Source organism: Drosophila simulans, chromosome X, assembly GCF_016746395.2.
Source record: "Drosophila simulans strain w501 chromosome X, Prin_Dsim_3.1, whole genome shotgun sequence".
NCBI lineage: Eukaryota > Metazoa > Arthropoda > Insecta > Diptera > Drosophilidae > Drosophila > Drosophila simulans.
The window spans coordinates 3,525,003-3,545,170 of record NC_052525.2 but is presented as its reverse complement, the minus strand read 5'-3'; the positions used below and the strand labels follow the sequence as shown (position 1 = coordinate 3,545,170).

Below are 20,168 nucleotides of genomic sequence, written 5' to 3'. Positions count from 1 at the left end.
TATGTTTGGCATTTAAATACTTACTAATTATTATAATTGGCACTGTTTAATATGTTCACGATACAATAATATTGGCTATTAGCTATCTACAATTTAAAACTTCAGTTAGGGTTTGAAACTGAACTATGTCCCAAAATTTGCTGTTAATGTTAGCTGTTATGTGCAATACAAGTATAACAGAAATGCAGTTGGCCGGCGTTACCGGCTCGTTGGAAAAAGATACTGTGGTGGGGCTGTTCGTTGAGAACTGTATCTCGTAGAACATTTGCGTTCGGAGTTGAAAATGGAAATTCAGTGAAATATGTAGTGATCGATCGGTAATAATTAATTGCTTGATACGTTTAAGCAAGTTTGTAAGGCAAATACACAACAGTTGTAAGTAAATTTAATCGGATACCAGGGCACCACACCCGAAAAGCGTGGAGATATTAGAGACATGGGCGTAGTTTCACGTACGAGCTGTCCCCTTCGGCTTTTTCGACAAGTGGCAGCCCTAATGGCCGTCGTTTTTTCGCCGACAAGCATTTAATGCGTAGTCACCGAAGAGAAGTGTTAGTAACCGGGCCTGCCCTTTAAAATTAAATTTAAATTGAGGAAAAATTACCTAAACATCCAAATCTTCGGATATTTCATAAGGCAAGATGTAGCGTCAAAAGAAAATTCATCGAACGGCACTGCCATCATCGCAGGCAATCCCAAAGAAGCCATTTAGAATGCAGGCATCCAGGCAAAAACCAGAAAACGTGCCTGTGGCAGCTGCAGTTCGTGGCCTTGACGAACCCGGACAATAGAGACCCTGGGAACCTAACCCAAGTGGCTTATAGGGGTTGGACTGGACTCAGGTAGGCGAAGTCCCGAAAACCGAGGCTACATTCTTGCCACCGCTGCTAAATCGATCATCAGTCTTCGGCGGCATGGCTAAGTGGAAACTTCTCGTAAGAAACTCTTCCCGGAGGAGTGCCAAGTGTGGAATTTTTGTTATATTTTTTTAAAGTGCGTTTTTTTAAAGGTGAAATTAGCTACAGATAGGGAGACCTAACGAAACAGCAGCGAGATGTGCTCCATCGGGCAGTGATAACTTCTTGGCATCCCCAACCTTAAAAATCCGACTTCAATTCAATACATGTGACCAGATAAGCCCAGCTTCAAGCCCAGTACTCGCTCCATAGATTCATTAAACCTTAATGAACCCAAGAAACACTAAAAACGTAAGAGATTCTTCGCCTGAGCTGCAATTCTTAGGGGTGGCGTCTTCGAGGCATCGAAGACGCGGCTATCTGAAAGAGCGAAAGTGGTGCGAGTGGTGCAACTTGTGCCACTGCCAGCGGAGTGGATGAGCCCCATATAAACTGAACCTTGCAGACCTACAAAGACCCTGTGGCCCATAAATCCGGAGGGAGAAATACTCCCGCCCGAAAAGTAATGAACCGAAAACGCTTGAGATGGAAAAGTCTGGCCGGAACGAAAGAGACAAATGAACCCAGAGCGTCCGCTTGTCGCCACTTGCGTTTCGAGAAGACGCGTACGCATACCTCTATCGAACGCATGTGGCGCTACGCGGATGCGAGCGAGACAATGATACTGTAGACAAGGAGAGACGGCTCCCTCTCTCCATCACTCTCTGTCGCGCTGGCCAGGCGTTTGCATCGCAAGCGGTGGAGTGAGACGGCCATAGGGCGGACTGCAAGTCCCGAAAGAGAGCGGTAAAGCCATATAACCCCGATAAACAATAATCGACACATCGAAAGATGCGTATAACGCATGGGCATCCCTCGGAAAGCAAAGTGTTCAGACCGCACTCACGAATACCGCTCCGCTCTGAAAAGACCGGCCAAATCTGTAGGAAATGCTTGGCCAGGAGCCTAGAATCGCCCATAATGCAGTAAACGACTGCAAAAGCAGCTATAACTCAAACCGAATCTGACAAAAGCAAGAGCTATGCGCTCTATTAAAGTCAAAAAGTGTCATCGTAACGTTCACCACTCTTCACATTTCATCAAAGTCCATTTCTGGTTCGTGCTAAGCAGTATTGAAGAGATTATGTTTCATTTGAAATTGTTGGTTATCACTGCCCTAGGAACTCATCAATTTATGTGATTATAGTGACGGAAGTATTTGTTATGAGGGACTTGTAGAATTAGGAGCCATGCCGCCGCTTAACTAAGATCTAAAAGCCAAGAAGCTACACCCAGAAGAAACTGCCGCTGCATAGATTCTTAAAATGAGCAAAAAAGCTGAACTGAAATGGCTATCCACCGACTGAAGGCCATCGAAACTATCAGATTTTATCCGCGTTAGCACTGTTCAAAATCTCAAGCTAGGCCACTAAACGAACTATTCATCACAAAAACCACACAAAATATTAATTCATGAATCAGTCTAGCTTACTTTTCTATTGCTTTGCCATTTTAACAAATACTCAGAAATCGCTCGAAAAGGGACATTTTTATTTTGCTTTGATTTTGTGCCTTAGTTTTGAACTAACCAAAATATTGCTTGCAGAAATTAATCAGTTTATTAACTGAAAAAGCCCTTAAATTAACTGCCAGGAGGTGAGTTTTTGTCTTCGATTCTTGGAAAACGTTGAGTAGGGGCCCAACTAAAGGAAATAGGCCAGACAAAGCCTGTAAAAACCTATACAAATATAAAGTTCTAAAAGAAGCCAATGTGAAACTGTTATACAAGCTGGTCGAAAGTTATGCGATGAAGAAAACGTATAAAAGTGAATAAATGTTCTCAAACGGATGATTAAACATGCGTTTGTAAACGAATGATGAAAAATAATATCAAAAAGCGAATTAAGTGCTGTTCAATCGTTTGTCCAGCACTTGATTTGCGAATGGCTGAAACTATTCGCTTAAACTTATGGCAAAGCTTGTTAACATAAAAAATAAAAAATTAAAAAAAAATATAAATATCCTTACACCGGGCACCTACAATGCGTTTCCACCCGGGATTCAAGCAAAAGCTATTATTCTATTGGCCTTGATTATTAACATATTTCTATGCTGTGTGTTCTTTCAGATGAGTTTTGAACAGAGACGAAACTTGGAGCCTCGCGGAGCCAAAGTTTTCAATTGATTTTTGTTTTTAATTGCCTGTATTCGAGTCGATTTCCATTAATTTTCCATTTAATTAATATTCTTAAACATTAGCCGACTAATTCTTGAACCTAAATTTCCATTCAAAAGTCATCTTTTCTTCGTTGGTCCCTGCTTGAGCTTGAAACATTGTGCCAAGAATTTTTTCTGTTCAATTGAACCTTTTCTGTGCAAATGTCCTCCAGAAGAGGAAACCCATTACAGACTTGTGCTTTCTTCTGAATGTGATATGCAAGCAGGTGTAACAAAGCCTATGAAATCCGGTCCTACCCCACATCAGGCCATAGCCAAGAAGCTCCGCCTAATACAAGAGAAGATTATACTAACCGTATTGCTATCTTTCAGATCCGACCAGATGTAGATCATATTCTGTGAACTAACCCCTTCTGTGTTCAGCACCTCGTCAATTGTTCTAAAATGTTTCTTTTATGTTATGTTGTGTTGTGTTATCTAAGTATCTTCGGTTGTATTTTACCCAGTCCCCTTGACTTTCTATTAATTTTCCATGTTTTAACATATCTTCGTGTCCCATTCGAATCACCAACCATACTATTATTATCTAAGGTTCGTGTTTCGGAAAACGCTCTAAAAGGCGCAATTTTAAATCGTTTTCCGAAATGGGAATCAAGTATAAGCCATATTTTGAACTGCGTAAAACGAATAAATGGAACGGTATTGAAAGCCTACGCTTTCATTACGGTTCTAGAAGTATAACTAAAAAAGAATGAAAAAAGAAAAGAAAAACACATTTACTAACAAATAAAAACTTGCTGATCAACGTTCTACGCAGTTCTTAAAAAGATGTTGAAATGAACACAGCCAAAGCAAGTAAAAATGTGTGGAAACGTTATACGAATCTTCACCAAGTGCCCAAACTATGAAAAGAAAATTGATATCGTTATACGCCTGAGCCGATTCGCAAAGAAACAAAATATGTTTATACTGCGGAGAGCGAATGTTATGTGGATTTCTTTGGGAATCGGCATGGGATTTTCCACGTGAAGCTTGCAAATTTTTGAACTGCCAAATTAAACGAGATTTGAATGAAGTAAACAATGGTCTTTATTATGGTTGGGAATTTGTGCTTTCGGTTAAATTTAAACAGTTGTAGCAACAAACATTTATGGAAATCGAAATGTCTCTAAAAAAAATTACGAAATTAACCAGCAGGAATCGGCTGGAAAATGACATGGGCATTACTCCGCCCACCAATGAGGCTTGACAGAAGACAAGCGAGGGACCTCATTCTCCGATCTCCTTTGAGGAGGGTCAGGAGATACTGATGCCATTATAATTATTGTATAAATTTAGATGGACGACGAGGACGAAAAGGACGACAAGGATATCCCCCAAATACCCGCTTATTGTGGCCAGCGAATAACTGACCACAGTGATTGTAGCATAGCGCGTACAAGAAAAATAAAAAATACATGAATTTTCAATTGGAAATAAACTTTGTAGGCAAATTTAATGATTTTTCAATTTACCAGGCGAACAGGAATCCCAGAAGGTGACCAACGATTAGTTGGTTTTCAGTATACACCTGTTACTGATTATGATCACTTGGTACCAAAAATCCAAAAATCTAACAAATTCGGCACAAAAACGCGTATTTTGTAATGCAAATTGTTTGATTTTTCGGTTTAAATTACCAGGCGAACAGGAATTCCAGAAGGTGACCAACGATCAGTTGGTTTTCAGTATACACCTGTTACTGATTATGATCACTTGGTACCAAAAATCCAAAAATCTAACAAATTCGGCACAAAAAGGCGTATTTTGTAATGCAAATTGTTTGATTTTTCGGTTTAAATTACCAGGCGAACAGGAATTCCAGAAGGTGACCAACGATCAGTTGGTTTTCAGTATACACCTGTTACTGATTATGATCACTTGGTACCAAAAATCCAAAAATCTAACAAATTCGGCACAAAAACGCGTATTTTGTAATGCAAATTGTTTGATTTTTCGGTTTAAATTACCAGGCGAACAGGAATTCCAGAAGGTGACCAACGATCAGTTGGTTTTCAGTATACACCTGTTACTGATTATGATCACTTGGTACCAAAAATCCAAAAATCTAACAAATTCGGCACAAAAAAGCGTATTTTGTAATGCAAATTGTTTGATTTTTCGGTTTAAATTACCAGGCGAACAGGAATTCCAGAAGGTGACCAACGATCAGTTGGTTTTCAGTATACACCTGTTACTGATTATGATCACTTGGTACCAAAAATCCAAAAATCTAACAAAATCGGCACAAAAACGCGTATTTTGTAATGCAAATTGTTTGATTTTTCGGTTTAAATTACCAGGCGAACAGGAATTCCAGAAGGTGACCAACGATCAGTTGGTTTTCAGTATACACCTGTTACTGATTATGATCACTTGGTACCAAAAATCCAAAAATCTAACAAATTCGGCACAAAAACGCGTATTTTGTAATGCAAATTGTTTGATTTTTCGGTTTAAATTACCAGGCGAACAGGAATTCCAGAAGGTGGCCAACGATCAGTTGGCTTTCAGTATACACCTGTTACTGATTATGATCACTTGGTACCAAAAATCCAAAAATCTAACAAATTCGGCACAAAAACGCGTATTTTGTAATGCAAATTGTTTGATTTTTCGGTTTAAATTACCAGGCGAACAGGAATTCCAGAAGGTGACCAACGATCAGTTGGTTTTCAGTATACACCTGTTACTGATTATGATCACTTGGTACCAAAAATCCAAAAATCTAACAAATTCGGCACAAAAAAGCGTATTTTGTAATGCAAATTGTTTGATTTTTCGGTTTAAATTACCAGGCGAACAGGAATTCCAGAAGGTGACCAACGATCAGTTGGTTTTCAGTATACACCTGTTACTGATTATGATCACTTGGTACCAAAAATCCAAAAATCTAACAAAATCGGCACAAAAACGCGTATTTTGTAATGCAAATTGTTTGATTTTTCGGTTTAAATTACCAGGCGAACAGGAATTCCAGAAGGTGACCAACGATCAGTTGGTTTTCAGTATACACCTGTTACTGATTATGATCACTTGGTACCAAAAATCCAAAAATCTAACAAATTCGGCACAAAAACGCGTATTTTGTAATGCAAATTGTTTGATTTTTCGGTTTAAATTACCAGGCGAACAGGAATTCCAGAAGGTGACCAACGATCAGTTGGTTTTCAGTATACACCTGTTACTGATTATGATCACTTGGTACCAAAAATCCAAAAATCTAACAAATTCGGCACAAAAACGCGTATTTTGTAATGCAAATTGTTTGATTTTTACGGTTTAAATTACCAGGCGAACAGGAATTCCAGAAGGTGACCAACGATCAGTTGGTTTTCAGTATACATCTGTTGCTGATTATGATCACTTGGTACCATCATTTAAATTTGCGAAAAATGGCAAAAAATAGAACTTCCGTTTCCGAACACAGGTCGATAGGGAATTTTATTACGAATTCAACGAGGTATGGCATTTCACTTTTGGACAACTATTTTTAATGCTATTGAGAAAATACTAATTTATAGAGCTATGGTGCTCCACAGAAGTAAAAAGACTTTATGATTTTGTTTTTATGCATTTATTTAAAAAATATTAATGTTTTCCCATTCTTGTGGATGCTCTACATCTCTTATTTCGTTGTTCATATGCCGCAAAGTATCTCTTAATAATGTTATAGAAAAATAAAATCTTATAAAATTTATGTTATATGTAAGAGTTATATTAACACTATTCGTTTAAATGCAAGACGACACAAAAAATATTCTTAACATAATTAAGTACGACAATAAAAAAATAAATGCCTTAATTGATTTAGAGTAAAACTAAAAATTATACAAAAAAAGATGTAAAAAAAATGGGAATGCGAGTGTCGTTGGACAACAGCACGCACAAGGAAGCTCAACGACCAAGTTTCAAACTGCTGGCGTCTCACACAGAGAAATAAATCGTATTTAGTTAGCTTAGGTAAAAAATGTAAGTAAAATTCGGTGTCGAAACAAAAAACAATAATGTGGTCTATGGAGGCGGACGACTGGTCAGGCTTTGGGTGTTTAAAAATGTGGAGTTAGTCAAGCGATCGATGTCCAATGGGGCGACGGGTGGCACTGTGCAGCTTGTAAGCGATGCAGCGGCTGGACTATACTGTAATCCCATTCGGTGGTACCGCTGCATCGCTAAGCTTTCGCACGATTCCTGGGCAAGTATATGTGTAGGTATGAGTGGGCGTGTACAATATGCTTGTGTGCGTGTGCTGGGGACATTGGCATTGATGTGGGTGGTGATGGGTGGTGGTGGCATTAGTGGGTGGGTTATGTGTCACAGCGGGAACTTCTCATGTAGAACCATAGAAGGACTGTGTTTCCCCTCCGTTTCCGCATTCCGCCTGATCCTTGAGTCCGGGTCCATGCAATTTGCCTGATAGCTGGCAACACTTTATATCCTTACACCTACGTATTTGTAAGCATGCTATGTACATCCTTGGCGGATCCTTATTGGCGACGTGGCAGCATTGTAATGCTTGAGATTAACGGGTTCCATGTACGGCTAGAAAGTTGCACTAGAGATGGTCGATGGTCGAGGGTCGAATCATCATCATCTGCGCTGGTTCAGCATCTGCAGGTAGTACTCGCAGTTGGTGCAATATACCGCCGGTGCGATCACATGCCGCTTGCGGCACAAATTGCACTCAACGGCTTTGGCAGAAGCCTTCACAATGGCATTGTTGTAGACGCGGGTGGGAATGGCGGTGATGCCGGCCGATGTGGTGCCGCCCGCTACACTTGCCCCCGGTGCTGCTCCAGGGTGTCCTGATCCTGCAGATCCGGTCTCGGGCAAGCCGTTCTTTTGCGGCGGCGGCGGTGGTGGGGGCAAGCAATCGGCTTCGCCCTTGGTTCCTGGCTCAAAGCTCACCTTTTTCTGCACGGGCTTGGCCATCAGCTGTTGCTGCTGCAGATGCTGCTGGGCATTGGGTAGCGGGTAGTAGGGTCCTGCTGCTGCAGGCTGGTATCCATGTGGCAGGGGCACCCGCTGGTAGGGCGAAGGCAGTGGCACTTGCTCTGAAGTCGCCACACTGCCATTGCTAAAGTAGCCCACGCTGAGCTGCTGCGGAGCCTGCTGCTGCTGCTGCTGTTGCTGTTGCTGCTGAAGTTGCTGGTGTTTCTGCAAAGTCACAGAGTAGCTACCAAGCTGTGAATGATGCAAGGGACGCGGCATGGTAGTGTACTGTGCATCCAATTGCTGCAAGTGTTGCTGGCTGGCTATGCCGCTCATACTAGTGCGATGTAGCTGCTGCTGGCGGTACAACTCCTGGTGTTGATGCTGCTGTTGCTGCTGCTGTAGTTGCTGCTGCTGCTGTTGCTGCTGCTGCTGCTGTTGCTGCTGCTGTTGCTGTTGCTGCATCCTCTGGACGTATCTCTGCATATCTGCTGTGGCTGCTGCTGGTCTGCCCAACATGGGCGATGGTTGTTGCAGCTGTTGCAGCTGCTGCAGCTGCTGTTGTCGCGGCTGCGCTTCCGTTTGCAATCGCATCATGTTCTGCTGCTGCTGCTGGATCATTTGAGCAGTGACTTTTTCGTTGGGATGCTGGGCAGTCCGCAGGACCCGCTCCAGTATGGGATTGGGTATAAAATCATCATCCTCCTCGTTCCCAGCTGTGGCAACCAGGATCACCTGGTCGCAAAAGGAGACGCTCTTTTTCTTTACCCGCTTAGGTAGTGCGGCAGCTCCGTTCTGATTCAGTGTCTGCTGTACCATCGTGTTCAGCAACTCCACTTCGCGAATCTCCTCTGCAATCTGCGATTGGGTCATTTCGTACTTGGGCTTGGGCAGCAATTGGTGGGCGGTGAGCGCGGCGGGCAGGGAGCTTCTCACCGGCGGCATAGCGTCCACCTCATCCACATCCATTTTTGCATTGCCGTTCGGCAGCCCGTTCATCTGGGTGCGCAGCTGCCCCATCTGCTGAGACTGTCCCGGCTGGGACAATAGCTCCTGCGAGGCGTAGGATCGAATGGAGGTTTGCTCGAAGCGATGGGTCAAGTCCCTGACACTTGATGGCGACGAGGCCTCCAGCTTACGTTGCATGGCTCTCAAATCGTTGGCCTGTTTCGCCTGCAGCTCCTTCAGCCAGGTGGCATCGGTGGTGGCTGCTCCCGGGTGATTGGCCTGCTCCTTTCTCAGCTTGAGCAGGTGCTGGCGCTGCTGCAGCTGGGCCAAAATGCTGGTGGTGCCCTCGAGGGATTCAAGTTGCTGGCGCTGCTGCTTACTGGCCGCCTCCAGTGCCTGCAGCTGGCTCAGTTGCTGGTTGAGTGGCTCCAGATCCAGTTCCGGCGGTGGTGGTGGCGGGAAATCTTCGCTAGCTTGTCGCGAATGGCAGGAAGAGTGCGGTGGACTTGGGTACGGAGGCAGTTCCATTGGCGGCGGCAGTGGCAGCTCGTCCTGAGCGACCAGCATTTGCAAATCCTTTAGAGGACTCTGCTCCGAGTGAACCTGCGCGCAAGTGGTGATGATCGTCTGGCAGGAGTCCTCGCTAATCGAGGTGTTTGAACTCATGGCCGAGATGTTGGACAAGTTGGCCTCATGGTGAAATTGCTGTTGTTGTTGTTGCTGTGGGGTCAAAGTGGAGCTGGTTCGCATGGGCGGCGGTGGAGCCACTTTTGGTACCATGGTCAACTGCCTGCCGCTGCCGTGGAAGCTCTTGCGCATCAGCTTGCTCCTCTCCAGATTCGGATTTGGATTGCTGCCGGCTCCCGAATTTGAGCCCGACCCGGACCCCGAGTAGTCAAAGTGCCCCTCAGAGATGTAGCCGCTCATGCCGTGGCCGTGTTTGCCCAATCCCACGGCACTGTCGTCTACGGAGGCACCCAAGAGAGTGCCCGCCGTAGTTACGCCCTGTGCAGGATAATGTGGATGGTGGGTTATGCCGGCATTGGCCGTCGAGTCGTCCACCGCCTCCGTGAGGTCCGGCATGGAGCGATTCTTGCGACGAATGAGCCCGCCCATCAAGAGCTTGCGTCTGATTTTGTGCTGCTTTTTGCCGCTCTTGTCCTTCTCCTTTTTCTCGTCTTTGTCCTCCTTATGCTTCTTCAGCGTGTCCTTGGCATTCACTAGAAGCGTTTCGGTGAGCGAGAACTCACGAGTAAGCTTGTTGCGATCCTCGCTGCGACTCCGCTTCTCCTTTTCTTTGTCCTTGCGCCCGAACAGCGAGCGACTCTCCCGCTCCGGTTTTCCCGGACTGGTGGCCAGTTGCTTCTCCTGCTCGTACTCGATAGCGTTGTCATCGCACGCGGACGCAGAGACCAAGGCCTTCAGAGGACTCTTGCGCTTCGGGAGCGTGGCATATATTTCGATGCTGGCTGGGATCTGCTGCTGGATCTGATGGATCTGCTGGATCTGCTGTATCTGCTGGAACTGCAGCTGCTGCTGCTCCTTCTCTAACGTGCGATCCTTGCTATTCTGGCGCACGTGCTTCACACTACTCGTGCTCCCTTCGCGCATGTGCTTCAGTTCGGGCATAGCCTCTGTTTCAGCCCCCTTCTCCACCAGAATCCGCCGGTGCAGACTACGGGCCCGCATCACGCAAGTATTGTGCTTCATCCGGGCAAAGGTCATCGTGTGCGGATTGCTGTACGGGGCATCCATAGCGGCCCGTGCCCGCCCAGCAGCCGCATTGCAGAGCACCAGGGCTGTTTCCAGATCATGCGACTCCTCCACCAGTCGGGACTTTTCGAGCAACTGGTCTGCCTCATGGCACAGCTTTTCGCAGTCCCCAGACAAGGCCAGCTGTCCGTTGCCATGTCCATGGGGCACTGCTCCTCCGTTTGAAACGACGCCCATGGCTGCTTCCGGTATCTTAGCCAGCTGTGGATTTAGCGCATGCTTCGGCGGATATGAGTCCGTGGAGCTTAGCGAAAAGGAGTCGTAGCCCGGGTCATATGGCAAACCATGTCGCGTGGGGCTCTGGGGCACTGCTGCCACTCCCCTCTTGGCCACCATGTACAGATAGGGATTATCCAGCGTCGTGGAACTGGCCGAACTAGCGCTGTTTCGATCGCCAGACCAATTGCCTGAGTCGCGACGACGTGGCTGATTCAGGTGCTCCGGCATTGTGAGTCCATCGCTGGGCGGAGAACTGCCGTTGGAGGAGGCGTGGCCCGAGCTTGACTCCGCACTGTGACTGCGCTGAAGTTGGAGGTGCTGCCTCCTCGCCAGCTGGGCACTCAGCACTGCCTCGATGGGCTTTCGGCTCAGGAAGCCACCATCCTTATCCACGCTCTGTTGGCCAACACCGACTCCATTGCCGCCTCCAATCTTGTCCTGGATTACGCTCAAATTCTGGTACTGGGCACTCAGCACGTGTTCAACCGTTTTGCGGCTGATGTAGGCATCCGTTTCATCCGTGCCCATTGCCAGATTGCTCGGAAAGATATTCTTTTGAATCACACTCAGGTTCTGGTAGTCGTTGGGTGGTGTCCTCAGCGGAGTCGGAGTGATGGCCCTCCTTGTATTGCCCAAGCTGGGCTTCTCCGGACTGGGCGTAACTGCCCGGCGAACCACTGAGCCAGCACTCGATGGAGCACTCGCCGGCATGGCCACATCCACGTGACTGACACCTGCACCGTTGCCCACCGACGGCTGCTGGGGAACGGCGTACAGCAGCAGGAGTGGTTGATATCTTCCCCGGCTGCATTTGTCCACCACGCCCTCCCAACTGGGCCCCACCTCCTTCACGTTCGCATCATCGAAGTAGACCCACACCTTAAGCTTCGTGTGGAAGAAGAAGGTGGTGTAGTGTTTGCCGTAGTAGGAAACGATGCCAACCAGCTCGTGCTGGGTCTGCTGGGCCCATCGTGGCTCGCTGACCTGGTGGAAAACGTCACCCAGGCGCAGGCTGGTGCCCACTGCCTTCAGGACGGCATGAACCTGATCCGCCGCCGGTCGCTCAGAGTCCCAAACGATGCCAATGGACACAACTTCTGGTCGGTTGAGCAGGGCCCTACAAATCCCAATCTTGGCGCCGCAGGTGTTCTGTTTTAGGATTCAAGAGAGTTACAATATGAGTTTCAACCGCCAGCATGGATAATTGTTAAGTTGACAACTCACCGGACAGTCGCGTATGTCGCCCATGTTGCCGGCGGCCCTTAAAAGCTGGCCAAAGCTCAGTTGCTGATGAGACTGCAGGGCCAGACTTTTCTGGGAGGTCAGAGCCGAGGCAGAGACGTAGTGCACCATCTGTGTGTGATTGGAGAACACAAGTCAATTAGTTAACAGCGGAATATGGTCAAGACGGAAGTAATACGCCCACTGCGACTCTCCAGGCACGCGCTGACGTCACCCCGAGATATATACGCATTAGCCATCGATTATACGGCCCCTTTTAAGGGACCAACTGGTCCGAGCAGCTTTTCGCAGACAATCTGCATGTGCACGGCAATGTCGCATAACCCGTTTACTCCGCCCAGATCGGTAACTGTTCTCGGACAGAGAGACAAGTCGCGGACATTCAAGACATTCATCACACTCAAGACACGGCAAGTGCAACATCGTATGTTGCAGGTGCTCGGAGCCAAACTGGTGGAACCCACGCCACGAGTTTGGCTCTGATTCGATCGGCGATTGTATCTGCGGTTCATGGCTTCAATCGGAGGAACAGAAAAAACGGGTTGGCTACACTTGCAAAAGCGTTGTACAATGATTTAATTCGCATTAAAAAAGGCTAAACTTTAAAGCGAACTCTATATACTCCATTTAATCGCCGAGTAAAATTTGCTTTGTTCATTGCTTTGCAAGTACTGCTGTCGGAGCTTTGATTAATGCCTTCATTAAGAATCCTATCCTATAAGATTCTCGTTAAATGGTTACACTGCGTACCTGGGTGAAGGGCAGCTGCTCCGAGTTGGCTCCGCACTTGCAGACGCTCTGCTCGATGACGCGCATGGCGAACCTTCGGTGGGCGATGCAGGCGGAGGATTCGCAAGAGTCGCCGTCATCCGGCGAAATGTGCGAGTGGACGCGGTGGAGAAGGAGCTCGAAGCATTCGGCGGCATCGCCCAAGCAGCCGAGTGGGAATCGGCGTCCAGCCAAAGGACCACTGGCCAAAGCCCGACGCAGTGGCTCCGGGCACAAGGCGGGCTCAGAACTGGTCTGCAGCTGCTGGAAGAGTTCCTGTTGCAAGAAGGGAACAAATTGGTTAGAAGACTTCAACTTAGAATAATGACTATAGCTAAGAATATTTCGAAAGACAATGCTGAGTGATTATGTAAGCTATTTCACATAAAGTATTTCCTAAGTTACATTAGATTACTAAATAATAAACAAAATATGTGAATACACTTGTGTGCGTTTCATTTCTGGCCTTAGACTAATACAAGTCGATAATTTAGAGCTTCCCCCACGTGATATTACTCCCTAGACTTACGATAACCGCATTGATGCACCGATCCCTCTCCGAATTTCCCGCGCTGTTGATATGACCATTGCTATTGCCATTGCCAGTGCTATTATAGCCCATTACGGCCAATTCCACGCTGCTGGCCACTTTGGCCAAGGCACTGACCGACTTCTGCTTCGACTGCTGGCGGGTCAAAGTGGCCGACTTGTCGGCTCCGTCCAGGATCAATTTGCGGGGACTACTCCTTGGCAGGGTGCCTCCATTGTTGCTGATCAGGTGCCCCAACTGGGGATGCGGATGGTGGGCTTGAACGGGAACGGGAACGGGAACGGGTACGGAAACAGGTGATGTTGGGGATGTGCACGGGGTGCTGGGTGCTCCTGATCCCAATGCTGCAGCTCCTCCAGTTGGGGCTGCTAGGCCCACCACATTCGTGGGTTCTTTCCTTTTGTAGCGGAACTTGATCATCTTGCTGTTATCCGGTAATCAGAGTCACAACATGGCACTGTGGAAATGATTTTACAAAATTGCTTAGCTTTTACCTCTCCGCTCGCCTGTTTATGCAGTTCTCAAGTTTTTGGCCAGGCAGGGTGTTAAGTGTTTTTTACTCTAGTCAGCTCGAAAACACAAAAAGGGGGAAGTCAGCCAGCGGAAGTGCGAACTAAAGTGCAAAGTCAGCCCCCAAAAAACGACAATTTGCAATCTGCAACCCCCAGCAATTAAGGAGGAAGTTAGTAGCGATTCGAGGCAATTAAAGGTACGAGACGAGCACTTCTTGGCATATCGCATGGGTCGATACTAGCACGATAACAGCTGCGACAGGTTTTTAACCATCATTTGGCACACCCTACCCTAAGCCTTAAACGCAACTCGACTGGACTTGACTTTCGCTTTTGGCCTGCTCTCGACCTCATTTGCGGCCAATCGAAAGTTTCGCCAGCAAAAAGCAAACCGGTCCATATTCCAAGCCGCCGAGACAAAGTTCTCCAGCCCCAAGAAAAGTCAGTCAGCGGTTTCTCAAAACTGCTAAGCTGCAAAGCTGAAAACAGCAAATTGCATGTGCAGTGCTAAGCGGTAAGCGGTAAGCGCCGAGCGGTACAGCGGCAGAACGGCAGAACGGTCTAATGTTGCCGCCTGACAACCGCTGACGCCTCGAAAATGAAGTGCCACTCGATGGAACCCGAGACCTGGAGCCGCAGGTCCAAGTTAATGGAGCTACCAGGGCATCGGCGGGGCATTAGGGGTCCCAGAATGACGCCATATGCGACATATGGCTGAGATCTGTAAACGCCTTTTGCCTTTTCTGCTGTCAATTACAATTGTTTGGCCAAAGCAACGGCAACCCGACACACGAACAATGAGTCGGCCTAAAATTATTAAATGCAGGCTGATATGCACAGAGCACAATTCTCTTGCTAAAAATGATTAAAAAGCCATTATTGTTGCGGACACGTACGTATGTATGTTTATTTGCCAAGACCGTGCGTTTATCATCTTAAGCATGTCAAAAGGGCAAAAAAAAAGTATTTATGCTGGGCAATTTTCCCTTTTGAATAACAAACATAACATATTTTAATTCGAAAATCGATTTTTAAAGTGTCTTATTCGCATACTCGTATACACGATCCCCATAAATAAATACGCAAAGATCAGTTTTGCACACGAAATACTTGAATCGAAATTGGGAGTGGAGTCGGCACAATTAACACTTGTCAACTGTTTGAGTTTTGAGCGAGATCGTGAAAGGGACGAAATATTCGGGGGAAGAAGTTTGAGTTGTGAGTTCATCAGTTTGCACTTCGCATGAGCGACTGCTCAAGTTCGAGTAGAAAGAAAACAACGACAAATATACAAAAAACAACTCACAAATATTAACGCAATTAAGTAGAGACCAGGTGAACTTACAATCAGCAGTGCATTCTTAGCTAAAATTCTCAAAAACCTATGTTATCTTTCCCGAAAAATGAAGAGCCAATGGCTGAAGCCCGCCTAAAGACCCATAAACGTGGCTTATGTATTTTTTAGTGCCACACGCAGTAACAACAACTGGGTGACAATTCTGGATTTTATGGCCAGCGTTCTGACCCGAAACTCCGAAAATGTTTAATAAGCGGAAAAGCCGACGTTGGCGAGCGGAAGTTCGGACTTCCAGTGGTAGTGCTGTACTAATACATGTCGTTTTCCAGGTAAAGTGCAGCGAAATGGGCGTTCCCGCCCTGCTCAATTGTTGTTGTATAATTGGGCATTCATTGGACAAAACAGTTGCATGCTAATTAGTCCGGGGCACAAAATCAAACGTCACGCTCTTTAATTCCCGCTTTTGGGCCTTTTGAGGCACTGGACCACACTGTTGCCACACAAACGTGGAAGTTGGCGAATCATTTAGGCCATGTACATAATTAGCCGGCAATTGGCCAACGATTTGCGCGAAGTGCGCAACTGCAGAGCACAAGGGGCTTATCTTGAAATGCGAGTAGCTCCCCGAATGGAACTACTAGGGGTCTTCAACAAAATGACAGTGGTTTGTAAAATGGCGCTAGCCTCATGGATTGTAACCATGTTACGTGTGAGAATTAAAATGAAATTATACAGGTGATTAGGCCAACAAATTGAAATTAGAGTCTCTTGCTTTTGCCCAAAAAAAACGTTATTTCAAAATTGCATCGCAATATCCAGATGCCTTGTCCTCCATTTTGTGGATCATGTCATGAAACACGAGTTTCGCTCAAGTCTCAAGTCTCGAGATTCGAGATTCGATGAGGCGACACTTGGCGGGGAAACCGAACTGGCAGTCCTTGAGATTGAGACAGACGCTAACCCAACCGACACTATTTATAGATCGGGGCTTTGGGCTTTGGGACTTTGGCTTTGCACACCTCTAAACGTACATAGATCGCAGATACACACCAGAGTTAGAGATACAGATACAGATACAGATACTGAGAGCTTTGGGCAGCTGTTGTCGAATGCAAAACGAGTTGGCAACACAAGCTGGCCTGCAGCTAAATGTTTTCATTTATTGTTATTACTTCTTATTATTGTTGCTCGCTTCTGTTGTTTTTGTTGGTGCTTTATGATTATTTATCTTTTTGCAAGCCTGATGATTTATGGGCTTTAATTGTTAAGCCACAAGCGGGGGCCAAAACGCTGGCTGTAGCTGAATGTTTCTGCTTCCGCAATTACAGCGGCAACAAAGAGCCAGAACTGACCTTTTTTCTCAGCCAGATTGAGACAAAGAGTGAGTCTACCTGGGCTATCTGGCCAAATGTGGGAACACCACACGTGCAACAGCCCACCACCAGCAATCTGCAACTAGCAACTGGCAACCTGCCGCCAGCAGCTTGCACTTCATGCTACAGATGTCTCAGGCCGAGAATCCAGCAGCGAAAAAGCGATGACTGGCAGATCTATGAGCCATAGAACATGCTGAGATACATGGCAAAAACTATTCTAATGCTTTGTCGTCGCCTGCAGAGTTTTCAGTATATCGTAATGCTTTACTTTGAAAAATACAAGCAGAATTTTTAGAAAACTCTCTGGATGTACAGAAATACGTTTTCATATTCAAATCCTAGATATATACATATTTATTCCTGTGCGACGCAAGGTGAAAGGGGGAGTGTTGCAACGGCAACCTGTAGCAGTGATTTCCGCACGTGAGGCGACTCCCAAGTAGTTGGCTAATGACTGTATTCAAGTGGCCCCATGTTTACATATGCTAGGCAGGCGTTGGAGGCCCAAGAATTACCCATAAATACACAAATCTGCCGCTTAATATGCGACTGGGACAGAGGAGTCCAAGAAGAAGGAGAATAAGTCGCGGCATTCTGATAGCCATGATAATGATAATGATGGCTGGGCTAGTGACATATGGCTTGGGCCAAAAGAAGAAGGAGCCCAACATCGGGTTGACGGCCTGCATTTCAATTGCGGGAGTGGAGTGCAGGGGGGAGTCCATGCAAATTGAAACTTTAAACTAAAACACTCCCCTTTTGGATATAAGAAAAAATCGCACTTGAAGATCGCGTGTTTCCCTGGACTTTCCCTAGGGAAACCAGGGGTCTTGAGAAAGAGATATATGTGTGTGCATACGTAAGAGTATATAAAAAGAGCCTGCGTGCGGCGCACAGATTAATCTTTAATAAGCAGCATAAATGCATTAGGCGAGTGCCCACTGTACCTGTTCGTAGCAGGTTTCCACGAAGGCTGCGGGCTGCCAGGCATTTACATACCAAAAGATCTTCACAAAAGGTGAGGAAAAAACAAGTTGGCAGTTGGCGGTTGGCGGTCTTAAGCCATTTGGACCGCTATGATTTTTGACGCGGACCGGACCCACATGCTCGCCGAATATCAAAGAATCAATAACCAACGGAAAAGAAACAGGTAATTCCATTTGAATTGAGCTGCGATCCCAAACTCCATTGTTTCATTTCTAATAATCAAAACTGACCAAAAACTTGAGTTCTGTTTGAGCTTTGTTTAAGTTTTCAACTTACGCAAGCATATTCTGTTTTGTAGTTATAAAAGTAATCCAGTGATTTATCTCGATCTGAGCACAACTCTGGATCTCTTAGCCAGTGGTATTGGTTGTTTGTTAAGTAAACTTTTGCAGGCACCAGGCACAAAAAAAAAATCAGTTTTATTTGAACTCGTTAGGAATCAGCGTTATTTTTTGCCGCGCGCGCAATTCTTCACTTTGATTTCCACTGAGATTCGATTCTGGATGGGGTTTGTGGATGGAGCAAAAGCGACCGACTGCCGATGAAAACACGTCCGCCGACTGGGAAATATGTATCGCAACTGAAACTCGTTTGGCCGCTTGGCTTTTGGCCATCCGACAAGAGAGAGAGAGAGAGAGAGAGAGAAAGGTGCTCAGCAATGCTGGCTCTCCGGAGAAACTGGTTTTCCAGGGGAACAAGAACTTCAGTTATATCAACAGCGAACTCACCTGAGCAAACCCTAACCAAAAACCCGAACCCATACCCAAACCGAATCCGAATCCGAACTCGAAAACGGGGGAGTTTGTCTTGTAGTAGGCCAAACAGGTAAATGTCTTGCCCGAGCAGGTAAACAGCGTCTCTCTCTCACTCTTCTCTCGAGATTCTCAGCTCTACGATTCGATTCTCAGATTTCTACAGACGAAGCACCCTGTATGCCGCCACGGATATACCTTTGTCAAAATGACAAATGCAGGCAGAGCGGTATATAGAAAAGTCCGCATCATCTTGCAGCCTAAATAATAGACCAGAACCCCAAGAATACGGTAGGCATAGGTCTAAGACCAAGCTTGGAGTCTGTGGCCATGGTTGTCTTTGGTGCGCAGATTGCAGATCTTGAGATTCATGAGTCATCCTGTAAAAGCGGGAACGCCAGAGAAACGCGTGCGCATGTGCAAACGCTACGAAACGAAAAAACCCGAGCGATTCCATGGAAAGCCCTAATATATTCGATCGTCCATAAGCCTTGTAGCCCAAATTTGTTGTATTTGCTGTAGCTGAGTGGAGCGGTAAAAGTAAGATAGGAGATGCTGCGGCTCCGATGCCGAAAAGTAAAAAAAAAAACAAAACGAGGAGTAAACAAAAGGCCTCTTTCTTCTCTGGGTTCAAAAGTTTAGGACCAGCCACCCGCCAACGAGTCCATGACTCAAAAAGAAGCGAGAGTTGGGGCATCGAAACTGGAGTCAAACAGTGACTCATGGCCAGACTACGAAGGTGTAACGTCAGTTGATTGATTGGGTCAGAGTAAACTGCACACAAGACCAAGATGCAGATGTGCATTGGACACACTTGCATAACAAATGCAAGGCAACAAACGTCACTCAACTGTGTATGTAAAATACCCAGCAAGTTCCATTTATATTTGAGAGTTAGATAAAATATAGTGATAAATATTGGATGATCACCAACTGAAATGTCGTTAGCCTTTATAATTTTTTTTAGCCAAGACACAGAACTGATCAATCAACTTTACCCAAAACGTTTTGACCAATTTGGCGAGTATAGTAACTAGATAGCCCGAAAACAAAACACTGGGCCATTTTGATGGATTGACACGCTGAGGTTTCTTTCTCTAATATGTCAAAGGCGATCTTGGCTAAAATATCAAACAAAAACTGAGAAAACTATTCAATAATTGATGGATTCTCTGTCGCCGACTGACTGCATTTCTTTGCCAAGGCGGTAAATAAAAAGTTGTCGTATTTTTGTACGAATAAAAAACCTTCGTATCGCACGTCGATCGAATAAATTGAAGACATATAAAAAAAGCACAACGAAAATCAGAAGAAACGAAATAAAGCTTAACAAAATTAAAGGTAAAGATCGGCAACGTACATACATGGGTTTTTTGATCGTTGCTGAAGAGTGAATCACACTGATTGAGATATGGCGATGATGGAAATGGATTTGTCTCTGCATCTCCGATTAGCACCTTCTGCACTCGTGCCCATCTTACATATGCATGTATGTACATACTACCAGCACTACTATATAGTACATAATACACACCTCCAACTCTGGCTTTGTTCATGGTAATTTGGATTTCCTTTTTATGGTGGCTCTGAACAAACAATGAAACTAAAAAATAAAACCCCCAAAAAAAGACTGTTTGCACTTGCTTTAGATGCCATCCAGATTATAGAGTACCCGAAAAATCCAAATCTGGAGTATGCA

At 45.8% G+C, this 20,168-nt stretch overlaps 1 protein-coding gene across 3 annotated transcripts in view; it reads right to left on the bottom strand.

The window, feature by feature from the left end:
- Positions 1–6,674: 6,674 nt before the first annotated feature.
- LOC6725043 overlaps positions 6,675–20,168 on the bottom strand; it is a 51,622-nt gene continuing 38,128 nt past the window's right edge. For 2 of the 3 annotated variants that reach the window (XM_016173372.3, XM_002105654.4), the window contains 3 exons: positions 12,978–13,271; positions 12,210–12,338; positions 6,675–12,134 (listed from right to left, as the gene is read on the bottom strand). In XM_016173372.3, coding sequence (XP_016038008.1) covers positions 7,704–12,134; positions 12,210–12,338; positions 12,978–13,271 — 4,854 coding nt within the window. In that variant the 3' untranslated portion in view covers positions 6,675–7,703. Of the gene's footprint in view, positions 12,135–12,209; positions 12,339–12,977; positions 13,272–13,524; positions 14,003–17,993; positions 18,335–20,168 lie in introns of those variants that run through there. The other variant, XM_016173373.3, reaches the window with a different exon arrangement.